This window comes from Dermacentor albipictus, chromosome 7, assembly GCF_038994185.2.
Source record: "Dermacentor albipictus isolate Rhodes 1998 colony chromosome 7, USDA_Dalb.pri_finalv2, whole genome shotgun sequence".
NCBI classification, from domain to species: Eukaryota; Metazoa; Arthropoda; class Arachnida; order Ixodida; family Ixodidae; genus Dermacentor; species Dermacentor albipictus.
The window spans coordinates 11,195,771-11,217,587 of record NC_091827.1 but is presented as its reverse complement, the minus strand read 5'-3'; the positions used below and the strand labels follow the sequence as shown (position 1 = coordinate 11,217,587).

The following is a 21,817-nucleotide window of genomic DNA, read 5'->3' as shown; positions in this document are numbered from 1 at the left end:
TCAAATATATGCATCCATTCCAACTATCCCAGCTACCTACTTTATGTCTAATCTTGGTGCACGAGCATGCTCGTTTCCTGCTCCCATCGGAATGTTGCAGTGGACATTTGAGACAGCCGGGTCGACATGGAAAGAGACAGTGTCATTTGTGCATCAGTGTGCCTTCAGGGCCATCTGATGCACATATAGTTCATGCATCAGAATAGTTCCTAGTCTATAGCCCCCTCACCATTTCCTCTCATGCCAACCATGCCGTCAGTGGTGTTTTAATGCGATACCGATGATGCTTCACTGGTTTTTGTCTTCGCCTTATCACCCGTTATACTCCTATACTCGATTTTCCTGCTGCCAGCACTTGCATATAATGCTCAAAATGGTGAAACTCTGCAATAAATCATAGTTGTAAGTTAGTAAGTACTCCCAGTTAACTTTTTTCGTGTGATCCTAGCAATCACCTTTTCCCATATGCACTACGTTTGCATAGTGCTTTGCACTTGGTCATGTCATCTTGTCTGAAGCCTGTTGTGTGTCAGATGTCTAATCGCACAAGAAAAAAAGACCCAATATAGTTAACTAAACTCTCGGAGGCAACAGCCGTCATTCAAACACGTGCCAGATGGCACTACAAACCACGCTGAAGCTAACACAGAGGTGTCCCAAAGGCGAGTTGTACCTGTGCCTTACTTGTGCAAGTTCATCATGCACCCAAAGTAGCAATTGATCAGCAAGCACATTATTGTGCAAGAAGGATCTCAACTTGCTACAGGAAGTCCTTTCAGTTGCACAGCCTTTCTATGTTTTCCCCAGAGTATGATTGCAAGTTTCACACCTCAGTGGAACACTGCAGTGAAAAGTCCGCTTTTCATAAGTCATGCATGTAGGCATAAACCTTGCATTATGTCCAAGAAGGTCTTACTCTGGCAACAGAGACATTTCTGCAAAGCGCTGCTTCAAAGGAGTGCATTTATTGCCTGGCTTCTTCGTTAAAAAGGAATGTCTAACAGTCCTGGGCTGAATTCCTTTTTACTTGGTCAAGCATTTTATACACAATCTGTACAATAAATAAGAACACCACCGCTGCCAGCACTCTAGCTTGGCACCACTGCAGTAGGGCAGAGGGAGGGAAGAGTCAAGGTGAAGGAAGGTGCCCGTGACAGTCCAAGCAAATCAATAACCACCGCTGGTGCAAGAGTCACTTGAGGAGAAAGACGAGAGATTAAGAGCAAACGAGTAACAAAACAAGGGCTGGGACAATCCTTCATTTCACAATTGCCCCAAAAAACTGCAAACATATACAGGCGAGGCACATCTGTGAACACTCTCCCCTCTGCTAACGGCATCACCAAAGAAAAGCGGGACATTGTCTTCCAATTTGGGGCAGGGACTCCTGGTCGGTGCTGAGGTGAGGAGAGCACCGAAAGCAGTGAAGACGATACCACAACGAAATTTGTGTCATATTGGCGTGGAGGTGTCTTTCCGTTTGTCCTGGTATGGACAGGGTTGAGACATTTGGGAGAGGAAAGAGGCTAAGAAAAAAAATGACCACAACTTGGGTCGGTGAGAAAGAAGAGGTGGCGGCTGCTGCTGCTGTGTGTCGCTTCTCTTGCTGTCCTAAGTGTTTAATGGTGGCGGCAAGCCTCTAGTGAGGATGCCTGCTGTCGTCGTTGGTGCCATTCGACTCGGTTGCTGCGTCTGGACTAGAAACTCCATTAGGCATGGCGCCCTGGGAGAACCGCTGGAGCCGTCGCCGGCGCACCTCAGCGTTGGGGTCATCGTCAGATTGCCTCAGCCCCGCTGCTGATGCAGATGCCGCACTCTCCTTGGAGCCTGCAGCAACACACAAAAAAGGAAATCAGCCCTCTAGCCCCCAACTTCTTTTCGGAAAAAAGACGTACAAAATTCAGAAAAAGTTCTCTAATTGCTGAAAATTCAGTGTGGCTAACAGATGAAGACAAAGAAAGGGACACGTTTACACAACTTTGTCTGTTAGCTAAGCAGAATTTTCAACATGTAACCTGCAGCAACTAGCTCCACCAATCGTCTCCGTATCACACTACCTAATTCATTTAAGAGGAAGCTTTAGCTCGGGCCCAACTCCGACGCGGCCTATTCAAATACATGTAAAAACGCAAAAACGTTTTTCTGAGATAACCCCTGGACCGATTTTAATGAAATTTGTTGCATTTGAGAGAAAAAGTTAAATTCTAGTGACTGTTGGAAGTGGAATTTTGATTTAGGGCTTGAATTTTGTTAAAAGTATTTTCAAAAATTCAGGCGTTTGAAAAAAATAGAAGCACGAAGTTTACAAACTAATAGCTCTGCATCAAAAACAGATATCGCGATTCTGTAAACGGCATCCATTAGACCATTCAAAGCGGACAAATTTGTTATGTCAGTTTACATCTTACGTGAATTTGTTACGTTGTTTATGAGGGTTCTGCAAAAGTTGTAATTACACATTTCCCCATTTTTTGAGGTTCATGTGTAACATATCAATTTTGTCCGCTTTAGATGTGCTATCAGGTACAATTCACAGAATAGCGATATCATTTTTTCTTGCCGAGTTACGGAGTTGTAAACTTGATAGTTTCGTTTTCTGAAAATTTGCGATTTTTGCCAAAGTTTTATAAAAAATTGACAACCTAAATCGAAAATTCGTAACCAACAGTCACTAGATTTTAAGTTTTTCTTTTAAATGCAGCAAACCTCGTCAAATTTGGTGCAGTGGTTGCCTAGAAAAACAAATTCTCCTTTTACATGTATTTAGATAGGAGCACCCGAGCTAAAGCTTCCTCTTAATATGTCGACTTAACAGTATAATGATGCAAAATTACTTGTTATTAAGGGAAAATGAGACATCCACCCAAACGTAGCTAACTGCTACAAAGGAAACCCGTACAGGTTCCTCGAAAAAAAAGCCTCTGAGTTGAAGAAAAATTTGTCCTGGTCCGGGACTCGAACCCGGGACCACTGCCTTTCCGGGGCAGCCACTCTACCATCCGAGCTAACGAGGCGGCTAGCAGGTGGCAGGGCAAATTCGAATTCATCGACAACTCGAAGCAAAGGCAAGAGGCAGAGGCAACTCGAAGCAAAGGCAACTCTTGTCTTTGCTTCGAGTTGTTGATGAATTCGACTTTGCTCTGCCATCTGCTAGCCGCCTGGTTAGCTCAGATGGTAGAGCGGCTGCCCAGGAAAGGCGGTGGTCCCGGGTTCAAGTCCCGGACCAGGACGAATTTTTCTTCAACTGAGAGGCTTTTCTTTCGAGGAACCCATATGGGTTTCCGTTGCAGCAGTTAGCTAAGTTTGGCTAGATGTCTCATTTTCCCTTAATAATTACTTCTCTCCACCTTGCGGGTTTCCGCAGAACTATTACATCGAAATTACTTGTGTATTAAGTTTTTCAAGGGACCATGAAAAAAAAGATGTAACAGCCAGGAAAACGTAACCACGAGGAAAGCCATACATCACCATAGCAACGTTGGCAACAGTTATGAGTGGCTGCCAGTACAGTCATTAGACGTCTTTGCACTCATACTGTGACCAGGGACGGCGCATGCGCGTGTGTATAATTAAGGAACACATACCAGGGTCCGTGACAGTGGCGACTTTCTACTCTTAATATGCTTCACCACATAACATAGCTCTATTGCAGCGAAGCTGACTAAAGAGAACCAGCGATTATGCAACACATATAAGACTTGCCGGCCCCAAAATATATATGTAGCCTTGCACTTGGCAGGTCTGGCCCAGTGTGCGTGGTTCCTAATGGGTGTTAACCAATACAAACTTCTGCAGGTGCTTCACCAACTGCTCTGTGCACTTTTCTCAAGATATGCTCGTGAAGCGCCTGTCGTGTGCAACTTTGGACACTTGTTACAAACTTTGATTGCTTGCTGCAAGGTTCCTGTTGCTTGTTGCAACATACTTGCTGGCTGCAGTACTAAATTTATGTGACCGTCACATTCAAACAAAATGCAATATGCGTGAACGTTACACAATGGCGACATATCAAAGGGAAATGTAACACGTGGTAGTCAATGGGATTTAGGTCACAAGTGGGAAAACGTAACGCAGCAGCCTGAAAAGTGCAGCAGCAAAGAACATATCAATGTGGTTCCAGTGTATTACAAAAATATGTTACCGAAGTTAGTATTAAAAGAAAGGCTTTCCAGAAACACAGGAGTTTTGAATACAACTGACTAGACACTCTGCCAAAGGAGGAGAAAATGCATTAGTGCCCAAACGCACTTGCCCAACTTGAAAGCATATAGTAAAGATCTGCTACATGCTCCGGAGCAAATGAAACAAAGCGCTTCAATACAGCATAAGCTTGATTACAGAATACAGTACTATAAGCTTATCAAGTATGCCACAATAGGTGGATTTAGTTGACCCTGTATATCAGCTCTGTACCATAGAACTTGACCAAATTTTAAACCTCTTTATAAACAGCACAAAAAGAAGCAAGAAAGAAAGCAATACCTGATGCAGACAGATCTAAAGGGCTTGGTGCCGAGGCAGCTGCACTCTCCGCAGAAGACACGCCAGCAGCTGCGCTTGACGATGGCCGCTGCTGCTGTGTTGACTGCTGCCCGGCCGTTGTTTCCCTGTGGTCAAAAGCGGTGACACAAGCTAAAGCATTGGCAATGCTTCGCACCAGATATTTAAAGGTTTCACCTCAAGAGTACGGCAACTTTCGCACCCAATACCAAAACCAAATGCTGGGTTGAAAGCACAGTGAGCGAAAAGACACCAGAATACTTGCAAAAAAATCACGGCACAAATTAAAAGGTTCCAGCCAAGTTAATGACAATGACCAGCAACGTCTTATACCTGTGTCACACGGGCACATTTGGAAGGCCTTCCAGTCAACAGCCTTCGAAACGCCACAACTCTATCAACTCAAAGGAGTTGTCACGCTGCTACACGGCACTTTTTGAAGTCCACTGAGTGGTTCAGGCATTTGTCGCAAAATTGTGTGGCGCTGCGGATCTTTATTTTCGTTTTCATGTCACGAAAAGTTCAACAACATTAAAACCACTTAAAAGCACTATAATTTCTTTTATGTTTGTTCATACATTAAAAAAAGGCAATAAAAAAGAACGACGATAATTGAATGAGTAGAAGGTACACAGTGCTGATCCCAAAATTTGAGACTTCAAAAAAGCTATACTTGAGAAAAACAAAGAAAACTAGAAAAGAACTGGGAAAATATAAATTTCAAGCTTCAAAACTGGCAAATAATAATTACAATATAATTAAAAACACAACATTCTTCTGTTGATGTAGACATTAGGTGCACGCATAGGCTCCCAACAGAATCTGGCATGCACCAGCACGAACCCGCGTACGCGCGAGAGGCACGGGAATAGGCATAGGCACATTGTCTGCGGTCTCCGAAGTAAACCTACACGCGGGGATAGAGGGCAGCGGTTAGCTTCGCTGTTGCGTTATTGCCGATGCGGTATGAGACTGCGCGACGCAGTCACTTATCTCGGGCGCCATCTTGTCGGCGCATCTGAACCTTGGGATAACCGCCTTCTCTTTCTTGTCGTAGAAAACAGAAACTGCTTGCACTTCGCTTTTCGTAGACGCGTGTTCGGTTTCAAACTTTTTTTTTTTTTAGACAGGGTCGATTTGCCGCTTACGTTCGCAATACAATGAACAATGAAGCGGCGTATCAGCGGTTTTCGAACCGACACACTGCCAGGCCTGGCAGACAAGTGCATGTGCTAGGCCTAGTTGCCATAGCAACAGCCAATCAGAAGGTGCCTTTCAGCATGTTGGTGCACTGAGCCAATAGGAGCGCCGCGTGCATTGCGAGCTTCGTCAGATCGGCTTCTGATTGTTGTATGTTTGTGCTTTTTCTATGCAGTCATTGTCGCCGAGGATACGGGGAACTGAAAGGTGGAACTTTGAGCTGTTGAACGATACCAAGATGGCGGCACTCAGCAGTGGGAAAGACAAGAAATAGCTCAGTGAACTTCGATGTTTCTACGTGATTTTGGGTAATTTCTTGCCGTCCGTGCTGACAAAATAAATTTTGTCGGACACTTGGGGTGCGTTTCGGGGCAAATCGTTTTGATATGGTGCAGACTAGGCATTATAAATGCCGAAACAAGTAGTTGCCAAAAATCTATTTCTTGTTTCGTGATTTTTGGTTTTTAAGACCCGCGTCCCCCTTAAATTTAGCACTCATTTCCGGTCACATGCTTTTGCTGTCGCATTGTGACATATACTGAATATACCTACCAGGTGTCGACAGGCTCTCCTTCATTCATCCGTGCCGACAAATATACGTGACATTTATTTTGTGGAAACTTACAGTCTTACAAGATAATAAAATATAACAGTGTGCCCACAACTGTTGCCATGTCCAGTGGTAGCCGAGCACGGCTGTCATGGCTTCCATCTCCTCGAAGTGGACATGACTATGTGAATGCGGCAAATTATGTAACTCACTGGTGTTAATCTGATTTATATTGAAAAGAAAGACATTTTTTCAACGCGCATTGTACTGATGTAGTGTACTCACAAGTGAAAAAAAGAGCGTGCGGCCTGCTCCATAAGCCACAATTATTGTTTTTATGTCCTGAAAGGTGGCAGCTGCCAATTGGTTGGCCAGTTGTCATCCCACAGCAAATGCGTTCCCAGAATTCCTGATATGATACCCTTCTGTAAATATGGGCCACTGAAATTGTACTCTCTTCATCACAAACTACCGCTGTTTGGGGCATTTAATGCTCTGTCTCCCCTGTACTGTGCAGTGTATGGTGGCAGGAGTCCAAAATACTAGATTTATCCAACGATAGATCACTTTATTCTACTAATGGCCAAAAATGTCACATGCATGTAAACACTGCTATTACGACCTCAAATCCCTTGCACACCCGGCTACTCGGCCTCACCAATTACGTACAGTGCAGCACAGGCTACAGGGCTTGTGGCACACAATCAGTAACGAGAGCCAGCTAAATATTCTAGTGAAGGAAGGAGGTGGTGCTCGCTTATCGTGTGACACTGTAACACTTCCACGATGCTTCCATTCAGGTGGCATTAAGCAAAGGGGGCGAACAACGAAGAATCCTTTCTTCGGGTTCTCTGTTCCGATTGGCAGATGCGACCCATAGCATTCACCATACACTTCACAGTGCTGGGGAGACAGGGAGTAAAATGTGCAAAGCGACAACAAAGTCGGGAGCTGCATGGCTCACCTGGCCACAACAGAGCTGTACTGCTGCAGCTGCAGCACGGCTGCATCGAGCAGCGTCTGGATGTTGCGCAGGCAGCGGATGCGCGCCGCTATCTGCTCACGCTCCTGCCCCTCCATGGAGCTCAGTTCCTCGGCGGACAGGGCCTCCAGACCTTCGGGGGGAACCGGAGGTGGCGGTGGCAACACTGCACCCAACAGCATGGGGATACGTTGTTAGCAAAAGGAACAAAAGTGTGAAGAGTGTATATTGCAAAGGCCTTTGCCAGAGGTCTACCAGTTACAGTCAAACTTCAGTTAAATAAGTTGCATCCAACACAAAATATTTTCACTATATTCGATACACAGTCAGCTTCCATTGATTTGACCTTGACAGCACCTACAAAATTGACCAAATTGCAGGTCAAATTTTTAAAAAAGAAGAAAAAAAATGTCCAAACACATTCCTAATGTAGAAATGATATGACTGCCATTTTCGCTTGAAAATCTTCCTAAGACAGGCCAAAAGGAGCTTTCCTGGTGGGAAGCAATGTGTTTTCGGGACATTCATAGTCCCCTCGCCCTGCCAAGAAGACATGACAGCCATCGGGTCACAATCAGGGTCACCATTTGGGTCAGACACATTCACACTGACCAGTCAAGAAGTTATTCAACATAGGCCAATGTTAGGATGTAAGTAAAGTATCGAACTCTTATGTACAGGCACTGCCTAGTCTTCCGGTTAAGATTGACTTGGCCAAATTCCAATCAACGAAAGTCAGGTGTATTCATTACACTCTAACGATACAGAAGAAAAACATTTCAAATTTTGTTTGCTATACCAGCTAATTCCGTTACATTCACATTTATTATACAACTGTACTATAGCTTGTTCTGTCCTTTCTGTCCCTGCTTGTGACTTCAATCATTCTGCTAGGATAACGAATTCCCGCCACGCAAAACAACTAGCCTATATAGTCACTCTTACTATTCCAAACATGTTTAAGGGGACACTAAGTTCACACGGACTGTTTAAATACCATTCCAAAATAAAACATTTGTGAGTAAGCGCTCGTGTGTCCCCCTTCACTGTGTCCTTGTCAATTGTGCGTGCTAAATATTTCACTATGAATTCGTACCAACTCGCCCAACTATCTGTTCAGCTGCATTCCAGGAACCTTGCAGGGCTTGTTTCGTGCCGAGAAAAGACTTAGTTTGAGAAAATTGCATCTGAAAGGACCGAATACTTTTATCGCAATTCAAATATCCCACTACCAAACCGGGAAGTGGTGACTTTGCATATGCCATCACTGTCCTTTGCTGCCATCAGTGAGTAGAACGGCGCCCGACAGATGGCAGTACAGTTTTTTGCACAAAATGCAAACACACGGACCATGAAGAAACCGAGCTAAGACAGAGCGGTGGATTCGCTGCCGCAGCTGCTTTTGGTCAAGTGACGTGGATTGTTCGGGCATCCCGCGCCATCACTTGGAAGTGTAATTCTCTGCTACTTGCAGTTTGTGCAAGTTTCGCGAGCCAGCAAAATCAGCGCAGAACTATGTGATAATAAAACTACCGAGATGCAAATGCGCGGGTGGCACAGAGTCCAGCATTTCAATCACCTGTGTCATGGTCAAGGACAATATCAGTGAGCTTCTTTCTAAAAATGAAGTAGAACTGGACCAGTAGCATTTTCTTTCGTCTTATAAAGCAATACAATGATGTTTTTATAGAGCAGTTGAGTACTAGTGACCATATTTAAATGAGGAGTGCCTTCGTCATCGGGCAAGCACTTGAATGCCCAGAGGGAGCCTCTAACCGTGTCCTGCATTTACCGCAATTTCTCGTTTACCAAGGCTCTGTTTACAATAATATTGACGCCTTAGAGATTCTGGAGCCCTAATCAATCACTTTAGCTTGACTTAATATTTGCGTTTAGTGTCCCTAACAATCTCATTGCCACCAACCTAATACTGTGCTGCCCTCAACCGTACTTTCCTTCCCTCGGCACCCATCACACACTACTGTCAAAGTAGACCCTGAGAAAAGTGCCAAGCAAGCTTTCCTGCAATGTGCAATTGACCCAAATTCAGTGCAATGTACACCGTGAAAGTGATTGTCTTCTCACAGCTAATGCGACGTTGTGCTTCACTTATCTACATTAAATATAGTAGGAAAGAATGTACGAATGCAACACGGATGTAGGTAAGTGTCACTTAATTGATGTAAAATTATGCCTCATAATTTTATGTTGAAAAATACGAGGGCAAAGACAAAAGTCTTTGGCCCCATATTTTATTAGCCAAAATGAGGTGCATACAGGTAATTATAAATATACGCACTATTCTACATACCTTACACTATTTTTCCACATAGTCCCCATACTGGTTCAGACATTCGTCCCATCACAGCCCTAAATTTGAGGTGCCCCTGTGGTAGAATTCGTCTGGCTGACTGACTGTGGAACCACTGTCGGACTGCTGTTTTGGCTTCACCGTTGCACGTGAATCACTGTCCTGCCGGGAACTTCTTCGGCGGACCGAAAACTTTCCTTCCCCATACGCGAGCTGAATTTCCCCGTGGATTTCGACGGACATTCGTCCCTTGCTCCATAGAAAACGAATTGCACTTTGTTGCTCGTACATTGTGGACGCGTGAAGCACAACCGCCATCTTCAACAACTGACAGCAGCGCCGTGCCCCGAAGCTACCCGCAAATAAAGCCGGGCTGGTCCAAGAAAGGTCCACCAGTGGGAATGCATATGTTGACTTCGCATTTACAGCCGTAATTTGGCTAAAAGAAATAAATTATAGGGGCAAAGACTTTCTGATTTGCCCTCGTATTGCATAATTATTGCATGAAAAGCACTGCTGATTTGAACCTATTTATCGCTTAACAAGTGAAGTGTCATGCACTTTACTGTGAGCAGTGGCACCAGCTTTCCCCCCTTATACTCACAACCAAAACATGGTAGCACATATGTCACACACTGGAATCACAAACGAGCCCAAAATGAAACTCGAGCTGGCGTAAACTAAAATCCATAAGTTTTAGTGTTAATACATCAAGCAGTTGTTTCATTGAGAACGTAGCAGATCAACACAGCAGAGACTTTTACGAGCGCACTACTAGTGAAGCTTCCCCAGCAGCATTGCCCGACAAGTATGAAATTGGGTGTGGCTGCACTTGCACTTTGAGCCAACTGTGCAATGCAGGTGGGCCACCGTGAGAGCTTCCACTGGGCCAGTTGATGCTCACTCTTGCAGGACACAAGAAGAAGAGGGGAGGGTTGGATACGTACACAATGGGAAAAAGGGAGGCAGGAAGAAAGCTGTTCCAGCTGCCACCCCTGCTGCGCCGCCAGCCTCGGCTGCACTGGGCTGCTGATGCTGCTGCTGGTCAGAAGTGCTGGCAGATGGACTGGGCGCACCTGCTGCACAGCAAAGTGGGCAACAAAAGTGAAGCACACACCCGCCAGACCAGGAGCCGGCAGGTGTCACATGGCACAAGTGTCCAGAGTGCTTCTGAACACGGTGCCCATGTAGCAGGCCTGAGCAAGTCAATTACGCATGGCCACTGCACCCTCACCTTATTAACCTAACCCTAGCTAACCCTTGTATACATTTCCTCATTCTCTGCCTCAGGCTTGTGTCGCAGGCTTAGACTAAAGTACTTTCGTGTTAAATGGCCTGGCTGAACAGAGAGCTCGATACCATTTAAATGTCTAGCAGTGATGCCTAGTTACACACTTGAGTGGTTTCTACAGCACTCCAAGAGACTGCAACAATGTGGAGCTGGCGTACCGGCAGGTTGCGTGCCCCTTTGTTGTTGCTGTTGTTGTTGCTGCTGCTGCTGCTGCTGCTGTTGCTGCTGTTGGTGCTGCTGCTGGTGCTGCTGCTGGTGCTGTATGAAGTGCTGCTGCAGCTGCTGAAATGGTGGAAACAGTGGGAAGCCCGCCATCCCAGGAGGCCCTGCATGAAGACGGTGGGAGAAGCCACACAATACCAAGTTAAGGACATGAAAGGGTGAGATAATAGAAGCATTACACGTCAATCCTGCATATTGTACTGTACCACAAGGTGAGAAAATTGAGTTATGAGACAAAGCCACGCTGAGATATACCAGGAGAATTTTTCAAGTGACTTGCTTCAAAGAAGCCAGATACTAAAGCAGGGTAGGACAACTTAAATTGTGGGGTTTACCATCCAAAACTGCACAATGGGTTATGAGGGAGGCCGTAGTGGAGGATTCTATGTATTAACTTTGACCACCTGGGTTTCTTCAATAAGTATCTAAATCTAAGTACACGAGCATTTTCGCATTTTGCCCTCATCAGTCGTCACTATGCAGCTGCTGTGGCCAGGAATCGTACCCACGACCTTATGCTCTGCAGAAGAACGCCTCAGCCAATAAACCATTGCGCCGTGCAGCAAGCCAGCTTCACATAAGCGCACAGGAAGATGACTTATAATAACAATGTGCATGTGCTTTAAGATGTCAGGATGGTCTACAAGTAGTATGGCATCTCTCAGAAAAACATGTATATTCTGAAAAATGCCACACAGTCAACAATAAAGATATTTTTCAGTTTGCCAGCACATTACGTCGACCATTAAATGTTGTCCAGCATATTCATGCTTCTACCAACTCTGCAAAAGGCTGCTGTGGTCTGCATTTGTTGCACCTGCATGACTTTGTTCCTTCAATACATTTCTATAACGTCCTGTCCTTGTATCACAAGCCCTAAAGTACAGCTTGTTAGTGACTAGTATAATGCAAAAATCGCATGAAGGTCAGATAGAAGTGATAGAGACAGAGCGCTGCTGGTCAGACTGTGCTTGTCGGCAGCACACTGACATGATCACAGCCAAGCATGCATCAGACTTACAATAATGGCGGTCACATTTTAACGGACAGTTAAGTCAAACTGAAGTGACAGAAGACTATTTCAAGGCACCTGAAGTGTCACTTTTACCACGAACAGAAGCTTCATTGGTAAGAAAATGGCATTGACTTTGAACAGAATTAGTGCTGCCACTATTAAAATATGGTATCAGTTCCCATGACACACGTCTTAATTATGATTGGTAAATTGTAGTTAACCCTTACTAACAATATATAGCTAGTTACACTGCACTTTAACATGACTGAAAGTTCAGTTTAACAAGCCTTGACAAAAGCTAACCTTCACTTCCGAATGCCTGCAATTGCTTCTAGCACCTGCAGTACACAAAATCTTGGCCTTTGACATTGGCTTCTGTCGTGCTGGAAGTGCAACGTGTACACCACCTATTCCAACAAAAAAACTCACGTCCCCATCTCCTCACATGACTAGGTCTATGCAATCTGTCAGTGTGGCCATCTCCCTGCGAGATTCCAACTCAAAGAAGAGGGCAGCACCCACGGCGGTATTCTCAGACAGTCACACAAAACAGCGCCCCCCCCCCTACAACTCACACTGTGGAAAGGCCTGACCGGGCATGTTTGGCGGGACCTGGGGCGCAGCCTGGCCGGCAGCTGGGGGCGGGGCCACCCCGTTGTTGGCGGCAGCCGCCGCGGCCGTGGTGGCAGGCTGCCTGAGTACGTCCATGCGGCACGTGGGGCACGTCTGCTGGCGCTGGAACCAGGAGCGCAGGCACGCTGTGTGGAAGATGTGGCTGCAGGGCAGGCGCTTGTTGCCGCCGCCCACCATCTCCTCACGGCAGATGATGCACACGTTGTCGGCTGAGGCTAACTCCTCAGGTGTCGCGTCTGGGTAGCTGCATGCCACAAGGGAGATGATGAAGATTCTGACTAAATGGCAAGCTGAGTGAGCACTAAGTGGTGCGAGTTGGTTGCTAGGAAAAATGCAAAGAGACAAAGGCGTCCGTCCTGCGTTCTTCTGTCTTTGTCCTTTTGTACTTTTTCTAACATGGATGACAATTGCGTCTTAGCAGCTTTTTAAACAAGTCACGAGACACACTGTCAAAGATATTGTTTGCAAATGGAAATTCACAGGCACCTCCAACTTGGAAAACATTTGGCAGCTTTACAATATATCAGAGTATGCCAACAAACACAATGGCCTGTGGCTATATAGGCATGGTATGTTATTCAGCTAGATAAACATACAGAGTATTTAGGTAAGCTGAGATATGACGTCACACATGGCAGCACCTGTGACTGCCACTTCAAAATGGATTGCCCCGATATCTGCACTCTCGCTATCATTGGTTGCCAATAAATGGTAAATTAAGCTTCAGCTTCTCAACTTAACTTAATTGCAAGTAATAAACAGTAAGCCAATCAAACAGCCGGTATCATTTAGTGATTCCAGTGTCTGTAGGCCTGACGAGATGCATCAGCACAAACATGACAAGCTGCCACTAATGAATTGTCAGGTCGAGGATTAGTTTGACCACCAACCAAATGGCACAGTGCCTGCTTACATTTTTGTTATATCTTTGCAAAAGTCTTCGAGTCACTCCCACCATAACAGTACGCAAATTACCCTGTACGCTATCCTAAAGCTGTCTGTAAATGCTGTGAGATGTCATTTTCGTGGAGTGAACACTGTAAAGATAGAGAAATCTGTGCAACAAGTTAGAAGTGAATCCATATGTTACACTGAACTAACAAGCAATATAATTTGAAAGATTTCCTAGTGTTGAGCATCTCCTAGTTGGCCTTATAATTTATTTGAGACTGGAGGATATGGTGCCTGGGGAAAAGCCCCACAATGAGCCAGCAACTTGGAATGATCTGTGTCATGCAAGAGTTACCACACTGGAGAACATCTGCAGAAAGAACACTATGTTTGCAGTATTCCTTAAATCACTGTGCATAAAAAAAAGGTGTCATTCATTTAGGAAGCAGTCAGCAAAAAATATATATATATACATGGTGACGGTCAAAGCATGCATGACAGAAAGAATTGGGGAATGCTTGATGGGCAAAGTAGACATGCGAGACTACTTACAGAGTGTTCATGTTCCGGATCGCTCGTCGTGACATAATGACATCGTTGAAGGCCTTCTTGAAAGCCCTGGAGACACATACAAGTGCTTAGGAATGCATATCTAGTGCTTCAATTCCTTACAGGTTTCTAGCAAATAGGTAAAAAGACAGCAGTTTTATACTGACATTTTCTACAAGGGCAATCTCATTATTAGGCAAGCTCACAATTAAGCAATTATTTTTAGCCAAGTTTTCTCTAGCAAGTATGCATTGCTCTTAACTATAGTCAACTTACTCTGGCAACTAATGAGAAAGCATTAAAAATAGTAACGGGTTCTGTACCCATTTAAAGAACTACAATCAGCTGTATGTAATTTAGATGTTAAATTCTTTACAAATGTGTAGACTTATAATGAATTGTAGAAATCTAACAAGGTATGCACTATTACGCTCAGTATAAGCTAAACGTGTGAGCTTTCTGCCACAGGCTTTTGTGCTGTGGCTTATACTGGGCACTATAGTACATCGCTGTCAGACCCCAAGACTGCAACCACAATAAGAATTGTGTATAAAACTGGTGCAACAACATTAATCTTCCAGTTCAAATTGACAAGACCTGCGTCAAGGTGGTCGCTTCAGTAATACAGGTAAGTGCTAAGAGCTTTACCGACATCGCATAAACTTCTTACCTCATGCTCAGGTACATGGGACGGATCGCAAAGAGTGGGAATGTGTGGATCTTAATCATGATTGCCATGAAGGTCAAGTACAGCGCCACCTTGATGAAACCTGCAGGAAACCAGAAAGAACACGAGAGACATGCTTTCCTTCTCAAGTTCTTCCCAATGGGCTACCCTTCATTGCTTAAATATACAACACAGATTTTAACAGTAGGAAAATGTTGTAGCTGTGAGCCTTGTGATAGAAAGTTTATAAAAACTGCCAGTTAATTTCACTACATACTTGGATTCTACGATCCTGCATTTCTATCAGTGGATGGTTCAACCAACAATGAAATGTTGAACTGCCTACATTTCACGGTTCCATCTGACAACTGCACAGGTCAATGAAGGCTTGGCTCAAAGTAATTTGGACTTCAAAAGTAACAATCAAGTTATAATTGGATATCAGATAGGCTCACACTTATGCTCAATATGCAAACAGCAAATCTTGGCCATCTGTCTTCAGTTCCCACAAAACATTTCTTGCACGATATACAAACTGGTTCTATTTGAAACAAGCTAGTTGTGCACTGTTCAGCAGTATAGCCTTTCACTTATATCACTTGTATGAATAATTCCCCAACTCTCTGATGTGCACATGCTGAAACCTGTCAGAGCATCTGATAGGGTACAAGTAATTTCCTGTTGAAGTTTGTGCCATGCTCACAGTTGTATAACGGACAAGGAAAGTACATGAGACATGCACTGTGTACTTCCTGCATACGCGCCCTACATGCTTTCCTCGTACTATTTGTTTATTTTGCCCCGAAACCTAGGAAAGTACTACACATTATTAATGAAGGTAGGTGTGCCTTACTGATGATGAGCTCCGTGTACAGTAGGTAAACAGCTTTATTTTCCCAAGGATTTTCACTATGCAGGTCCATTGTGTGCAAGAAGTACTTGACGTAGATGTTGGCCACTATGCTCAGGAGGATGGCATACTGAAACAAAATAGCATGCAAACCATCAGGGTACCTCTACAAAGTATACTAGACAGTTATAAGCTTACAACAGAAAATACTTGCAATCTGGGATTTACACTTTTTCAGACATTGAGCCAACAGCAGGCATACAGACACTGCCATAAAAAGTGAACAGCTAAGACAAGAAGAAGCAATGATCAATAATAAGTAATTAAATATGAAATCTAAATAGGCTGAACAATCATGAGGGTGGTAAGTTTTCAAGTCTGATCCGATCAATGACCTTAACAGCTTTCAATTCTTATGTGGCCTAAGCTGGCACTTGGAATTTTAAAGGATTGTTTCGTAAGTAAAGCACAAGGGGACAGGGCAGCACCATGCAATCGCTGATGCAATCAAGAGTCAGAAGTGATGCAAGTACTCACTCATATTACCTTCTCTGCTACTCTGTTGCTTATGACACTTTGGCTCAACTAGTCAGCTAGGATAACAAAAAGCTCAAAGGAATTTAATGGCAGTCTTCAAGTGTACCCAACACAGTGGCAGCTAGCTGAACTAGGATGATTACAACAATGATGACCTCAGTGGGGATCTACCTGAACCTAAATAGTGCCTTCTTTTCGGCGATATTTATTTTGTTGTTCCCAAGAAGGCGCGATTTTTTTTTGGTACAGCATATAGATGGACACATCAACAGCGTGAAGCACCCATACTAGTTGTCCCTTTAAAACAAGTACTAGAACAAGTGAAAGCAACTGTCATTCCACTACAAATGAGACCTCGAAGCACACAGCATTACGAACAGAAATTGAGAGCACCTTCATTGGCCATCAGCAAACAATACTGCTAGTAACACTTCTCACATATTGCTCAAGTTCCTGTAGTGATCGGAATATGCAGCTGCACAAAAAATCAAATCCCTGCATACCCACAGCAAACAGCTATAAACAATTTGACCACAGCATACAGGACCTGGGCTTACCTCAAAGCCAAAGACGACCTGCACAGATGCCCCTTTGGTGAGAGTGGTATGGTACGCATGGGCGACAAATGCATAGTCCAGGAAACCCAGAAGCAAGAGCAACGCTGCCAAAGCACAAGAGGAGGACAAGACGAGTTTTGCAGATAAGTGTTGAGCCTAGCTTTACCACTGCAGACAGCACAGTGCCATAGCCAAGACTTCATCAAATTTTATGCAACTTGACTAAGCACCAAGAGCTATAAGGCAGAGATCTTTCATCTCATACTTACCGATGACCCTTACATGGAAGAGATAGGATATGACAGGACTTCGCTCCATCTGGAAGCAGAATACATCACTCAAGCTCAGACGCAGGACACAACCTTTCATAGGGTTGACCTCTTCAAGACAGCGTTTTACAACAAGATTAATGAGTTAATTGAGAGGTAGAGTATAGCTTACGTAATCGACTCTGTCCTCAGCTAGCCAGTGGAAACACTTAAGGAAGAGCAGGAGTGTAAATAGTGCCACGAATTTGGGGCTGAAGTCATCTCTGAAGACGGTGAAGGCCAAGCATGTCTCCGTGACGGCATACCATGACCTCTCAATAAGGTGCTGGAAGGGAAAAGTTGGACACGCTCAAGTAACATCATCACCATGCTGCTCTGCTCGGAATAGCTGGCAGGATTCCATGCTTGCCTCCATTTCAGCTGCTCGCAGCTGTCCAAAGAAAACTTTTCGCATTAACTTTCCCATGAGAATCACGAACACAAATGCTTGGAGGTAAATGATCTGCAAGGGAAGCAAACATAAATAAGTATTATGAAAAATTAACAGCCTACACGCTGACACGGTCCTTACTTTGAAAGCTCTTCCCAAACACGTTACCTAACACGAAATTGAAGATTTTGGTTATGTGCTTTCACAAGAACTAAAACCAATATTTATTCACGCCTAAATTTACAACTAACAATTTCGCCTGAGTATGCATGCCATCCATGCTGTCCCTACCTATACCGGGCATCTTTTTTTTTAGACCACACAATTTTCTTTTTAACCATCTGTGGCAGATAGCACAATTTTAGTTATTGAGCTTGATTACTCAAAGAGGTGGAAATTACTTCCACGAGACATAACAATTTATAACCAAGTAATTAACAAGAATTCATTAATATGCTTCTTAATTATCTTACGGTACATATTGCAATTTGCTAAATGCAGGCAATGAGCTTGCAAAGCATATCTACTTAGAACACATTTTTGGAATGACCACAGTTTCAAGATATTCACTACCTAAGTGTGCGACGAAATAGATGGGCATTCCAGTTACTTTTGTACTTCAATGCACGAAACAGTGGTTTGTTAAATAAGTAAGGAGAATTTTTACAGCACGTTTCAAGGCACATATCTCGAAACCTGTGCAATCCTTAGAATTCCAAGTGGATGTGCCTTGCAATCTCACCAGCTACAGTCTGTAAATTGCAATATGCACTGTAAAGTAATTAATTAAAAATAATCAGAGAAGCTTTGTTGATTAGTTGATTGTGCAATTTGACTTCTCACGCAAGTAATGTCCGCTAGTTGCAGTAATCCAGCTCAAGGACTACAATTATGCTATCTGCTACAGGCGATCTTGAAAAATTCTGTATGGTCTAAAGAAAACACTCCGTATACAGATCAGTTCATTCATAATAACGTTACATGTAAAAATAAATCGCATAGAATGATAACCCACATTAGCAATGACAACATTTGCATTGACCCCGTGCAAGAATAAATGGCACGTAATGATGGGATTATCATAAGATGCTGAATGCAACAACCGATCTGTCTTCGTAAATGTTTTTCTACAAAAATCTACCAGCAAATTAAGTAAAATAGGGAACTGTGGTCACTAAAATTATGAGACTATAGGATCGAATAATTGAGGATGGCTTTGAAAGCCTGCGGTGCACAATTTTGATTGCAGACCTATGGACTGCATAAACTCAATTGAAGCAACTGGATGCATCATGCAACATTTTTGTCAACTTCAAGTTTTCCGCTGAAGCAAGCCCAGATATTTCTTTAGTCTGGTTAATATATGACAGACATGATTTTCGTTTCCACTAAAAATGTCAGAGTGAAACTTGTCAAAAAAGTAAAGTGAAACGACATCGAATTAGAATACTGAACATCAATTAAATAACATGCACATACTCCTCTAAATTCATTTGTAGCATTTCCAATGTTAACGAAATATTGTGTAGAATGAGGACATTGCTATATAGACTCAAAAGCCAATAGCAGCATGAAGTAGAATTGCAAGATACTAAACATGCTTTTTCACTGCTTTGAATCAATACTGCTGTGGGTGGCCCCACAAGACTGCGAAGCCAACTGGCGACCCTCGACCAGGCCCGGCGAGCCGCGATCGCAAGTGGAGTCTTGTCAGAGGGGACCACCCAGGAATAACCTGCGCAATGGTTTCTGCAATAATAAAGTTCCTCCTCCTCCCACAAGACTGAGTACAAGCATACAATACCATTGCATTAGAGGCACTTTAATATGTTCCTACGAGGAATTTAAGGCTCATACACTAGGCTCTATGTTTTATTACTGTTCCCAGTTAAATTTCCACTCCGCAGTTTTCCTTCACTGCTGGATTATATGTCTTTGCCAATAGCCACAGGAGTCAGCTAAAACAAGTCATATAGTGTTAAAACACAGGGACGAAGGAACACAAGTTGAGAATACGAGTGCATGTTACTCTGCATTCCTTAGTCCATATTCTTTTGCACCTTATTCCTTGTTCCAGCATGTCTGACCAACTCACTCAAACTAGAGCTCTGCCACAGAAGCCAGGACTGAGATGTCTCGGAAGGCATGTCCTTCTGAAATTACATCCCGGCAAGGGCGTGGGCAAAAATGTTCCGTCCCTGCCTAAATGCTCAAGTATTCATGGTTTACGCTTTAAAAGTTGCCCACGACAACCGTGGTTGTGAAAGCTCACAGTGCGTGAAGGAGGCACGGATGACAGTGTATGGCATTCTACAGCTGAGCACAAGGTCGCAGGTTTAATTCCTAGCCATCTTATTCCAACAAGGGTCGCAATGTTAAAACACTCTTGTACTTAGATTTAGGTGCACATTAAAAGAACCCCCGCATGATCAAAATTAATCCAAAGTCCGTCAGTATGGTGTACCTCATGGCCTGTGTTTTGCTTTGAGACATTAAATCCCACAATTTGATCTGATAAGAGTGTGCGTATTCTTTTCAGCTACATTTTGCAGTCATCAGTCTGAATAATGTTGCCCAGAAATAGTGACCATGTTTTCACATTTTTTCTGGCTCAATTAGAAGTGTTGGACTTGTAGTGGTAACATATAGTTGGGCCCCGAGCTCCTGCTTTGTAGACCACGTTATAATGTGCAAGCTTCCTGGCTGTATTACACAATATGCATAGCCACCTTGAAAGTAGCACATGTCAGTCCTGCAACACCCACCAACGAAAGTGAAAGCCTATCTGAGGTTAAATAAAATTACTGAAGGCAGGACTTTACAATCCGGCTGACGTCACGCATTTAGTTTTCTGCGATGAAAGGGTGATGCAGTACCCCTGTCCTGAGAGTCACTTGCTCTCCACCCTCTACAATCCCCCCACCTAAAAGAAAGAAAAAAAGTGTGCCGCTTAAGCAATTGACGTCATATCTGGCAACTCAATGCTATGTGGCTTCCTACCAATACACAATCTCGCTATTACTTCACAGTGCAGATAAGGCAATGCAAAAGGCAAGGTGGGGCGTCCGAGAGCTTTAATCAAGGCACACGGGAGTTTCGTTCAAAGCAATCGGACGCTGCGATGGCGTCTGCAGGTTATGCGACACACCTCTTCAAAGCGATTGAGGCAGAAAACGTTAGCCGTTCGTTAAAACACCTGAACCGAAAATGTTGACTCGTGCACGTAACTAAGTTTGATCGATTGTGGTGAAGGTTTTTTTTGCGACAAAGACGACACTTCATGGCAGGGGCTGTGTTCCTCCTCGTCGCCAGCAACAGGTTTCCCGTGGAGGACATTTTTTCGTCATTCGACCAGTAAAACTAAGAAGCAACTACGCGAACGTCGCTGCGCCGGTCAACAGCTGACCTATTTGTCTTTGCCAAAACTACACACCTACTGACGGCTGCAGCGCGACGATCCAGCTCGATCACTCGCTTCTCAAAACGCTCGGGGAACATCGCCACACATTATGCCGTGCAGCCACACAACTGCAATAGTTCGTGTACGATTCTAGGCGTGCCCGTGTGCCGTCAGAACGCTTGTCGCGTCGAAGACTTCTCTGTAAACAACTCGTCAACCATGCACGAACAGCTGGCAAAAATAATAGCGGACACGTTCACTCGCAGGCTAGTCAGTCCTCAAGACGCCGCTGCAAGTAACCCAACACACGGAATCGACGCAACATATTTTTTTCCCTCGCATGCCGACCTGTTGACTTTTCAAAGTCGCAGACAACTATGCGAAAACATTCGCGCAAAGGCTTACGTAGATCAACAGAACTCACCGCCATGCTGGGATTTGACTTGGTTAAATAGACCACAGAGGGATAGAACTGTTTCTTCTGGTAATAAGCATTACCGATAACTGCAGTAGTTAGTACTACACTACCAAGAGTTAATAGGAATGCCCGCATTTTGCCGTTCAGTTTGTGTGACGCTTGCGGACCTCCAAAATTACATGATTTTTACGTCTGCTGGCAGCTTTCACTCCGCTACGCTAGATGGCCAGATATGAACTAAACACAAGAAAAACATTAAAAGCTCTGGGGTGACGGCTGGTGTTACAACTCGTGTCTGCTGGGGATTGGACGCTTTTACAACTCTATTCGATGACAGCACTGCGCTTTACGTCGAAACACGAAGGCGTAATCGGATGGAATTTTAACAATTCCTTCGAGCTTATCGCAACGACGTAGAAGCTGGTATCTCGCAGCAGTTGCTTTAACGCCCGCGAAAAACACATGCTATGTCTGCATTAGGCTCCATTTGATCTCGTAAATAAGTCTGCTGATTAAATACATAATTTTATTCGTGAAAAATAACA

The 21,817-nt window shown here is 44.0% G+C and overlaps 1 protein-coding gene across 1 annotated transcript in view; it reads right to left on the bottom strand.

Annotated features, from left to right (window-relative positions):
* Positions 1–946: 946 nt before the first annotated feature.
* Positions 947–21,817, bottom strand: part of LOC135904390 (E3 ubiquitin-protein ligase synoviolin B-like) — a 35,797-nt gene continuing 14,926 nt past the window's right edge. Inside the window, exons 10-23 of the mRNA XM_065435120.2 lie at positions 21,279–21,457; positions 17,434–17,526; positions 17,197–17,349; positions 17,025–17,073; positions 16,756–16,859; positions 15,665–15,791; positions 14,815–14,914; positions 14,148–14,213; positions 12,647–12,948; positions 10,993–11,160; positions 10,491–10,622; positions 7,215–7,398; positions 4,483–4,607; positions 947–1,827 (exon numbers count right to left, since the gene is read on the bottom strand). Coding sequence (XP_065291192.2) covers positions 1,640–1,827; positions 4,483–4,607; positions 7,215–7,398; positions 10,491–10,622; positions 10,993–11,160; positions 12,647–12,948; positions 14,148–14,213; positions 14,815–14,914; positions 15,665–15,791; positions 16,756–16,859; positions 17,025–17,073; positions 17,197–17,349; positions 17,434–17,526; positions 21,279–21,457 — 1,970 coding nt within the window. The 3' untranslated portion in view covers positions 947–1,639. The remainder of the gene's footprint in view (positions 1,828–4,482; positions 4,608–7,214; positions 7,399–10,490; positions 10,623–10,992; positions 11,161–12,646; positions 12,949–14,147; positions 14,214–14,814; positions 14,915–15,664; positions 15,792–16,755; positions 16,860–17,024; positions 17,074–17,196; positions 17,350–17,433; positions 17,527–21,278; positions 21,458–21,817) is intronic.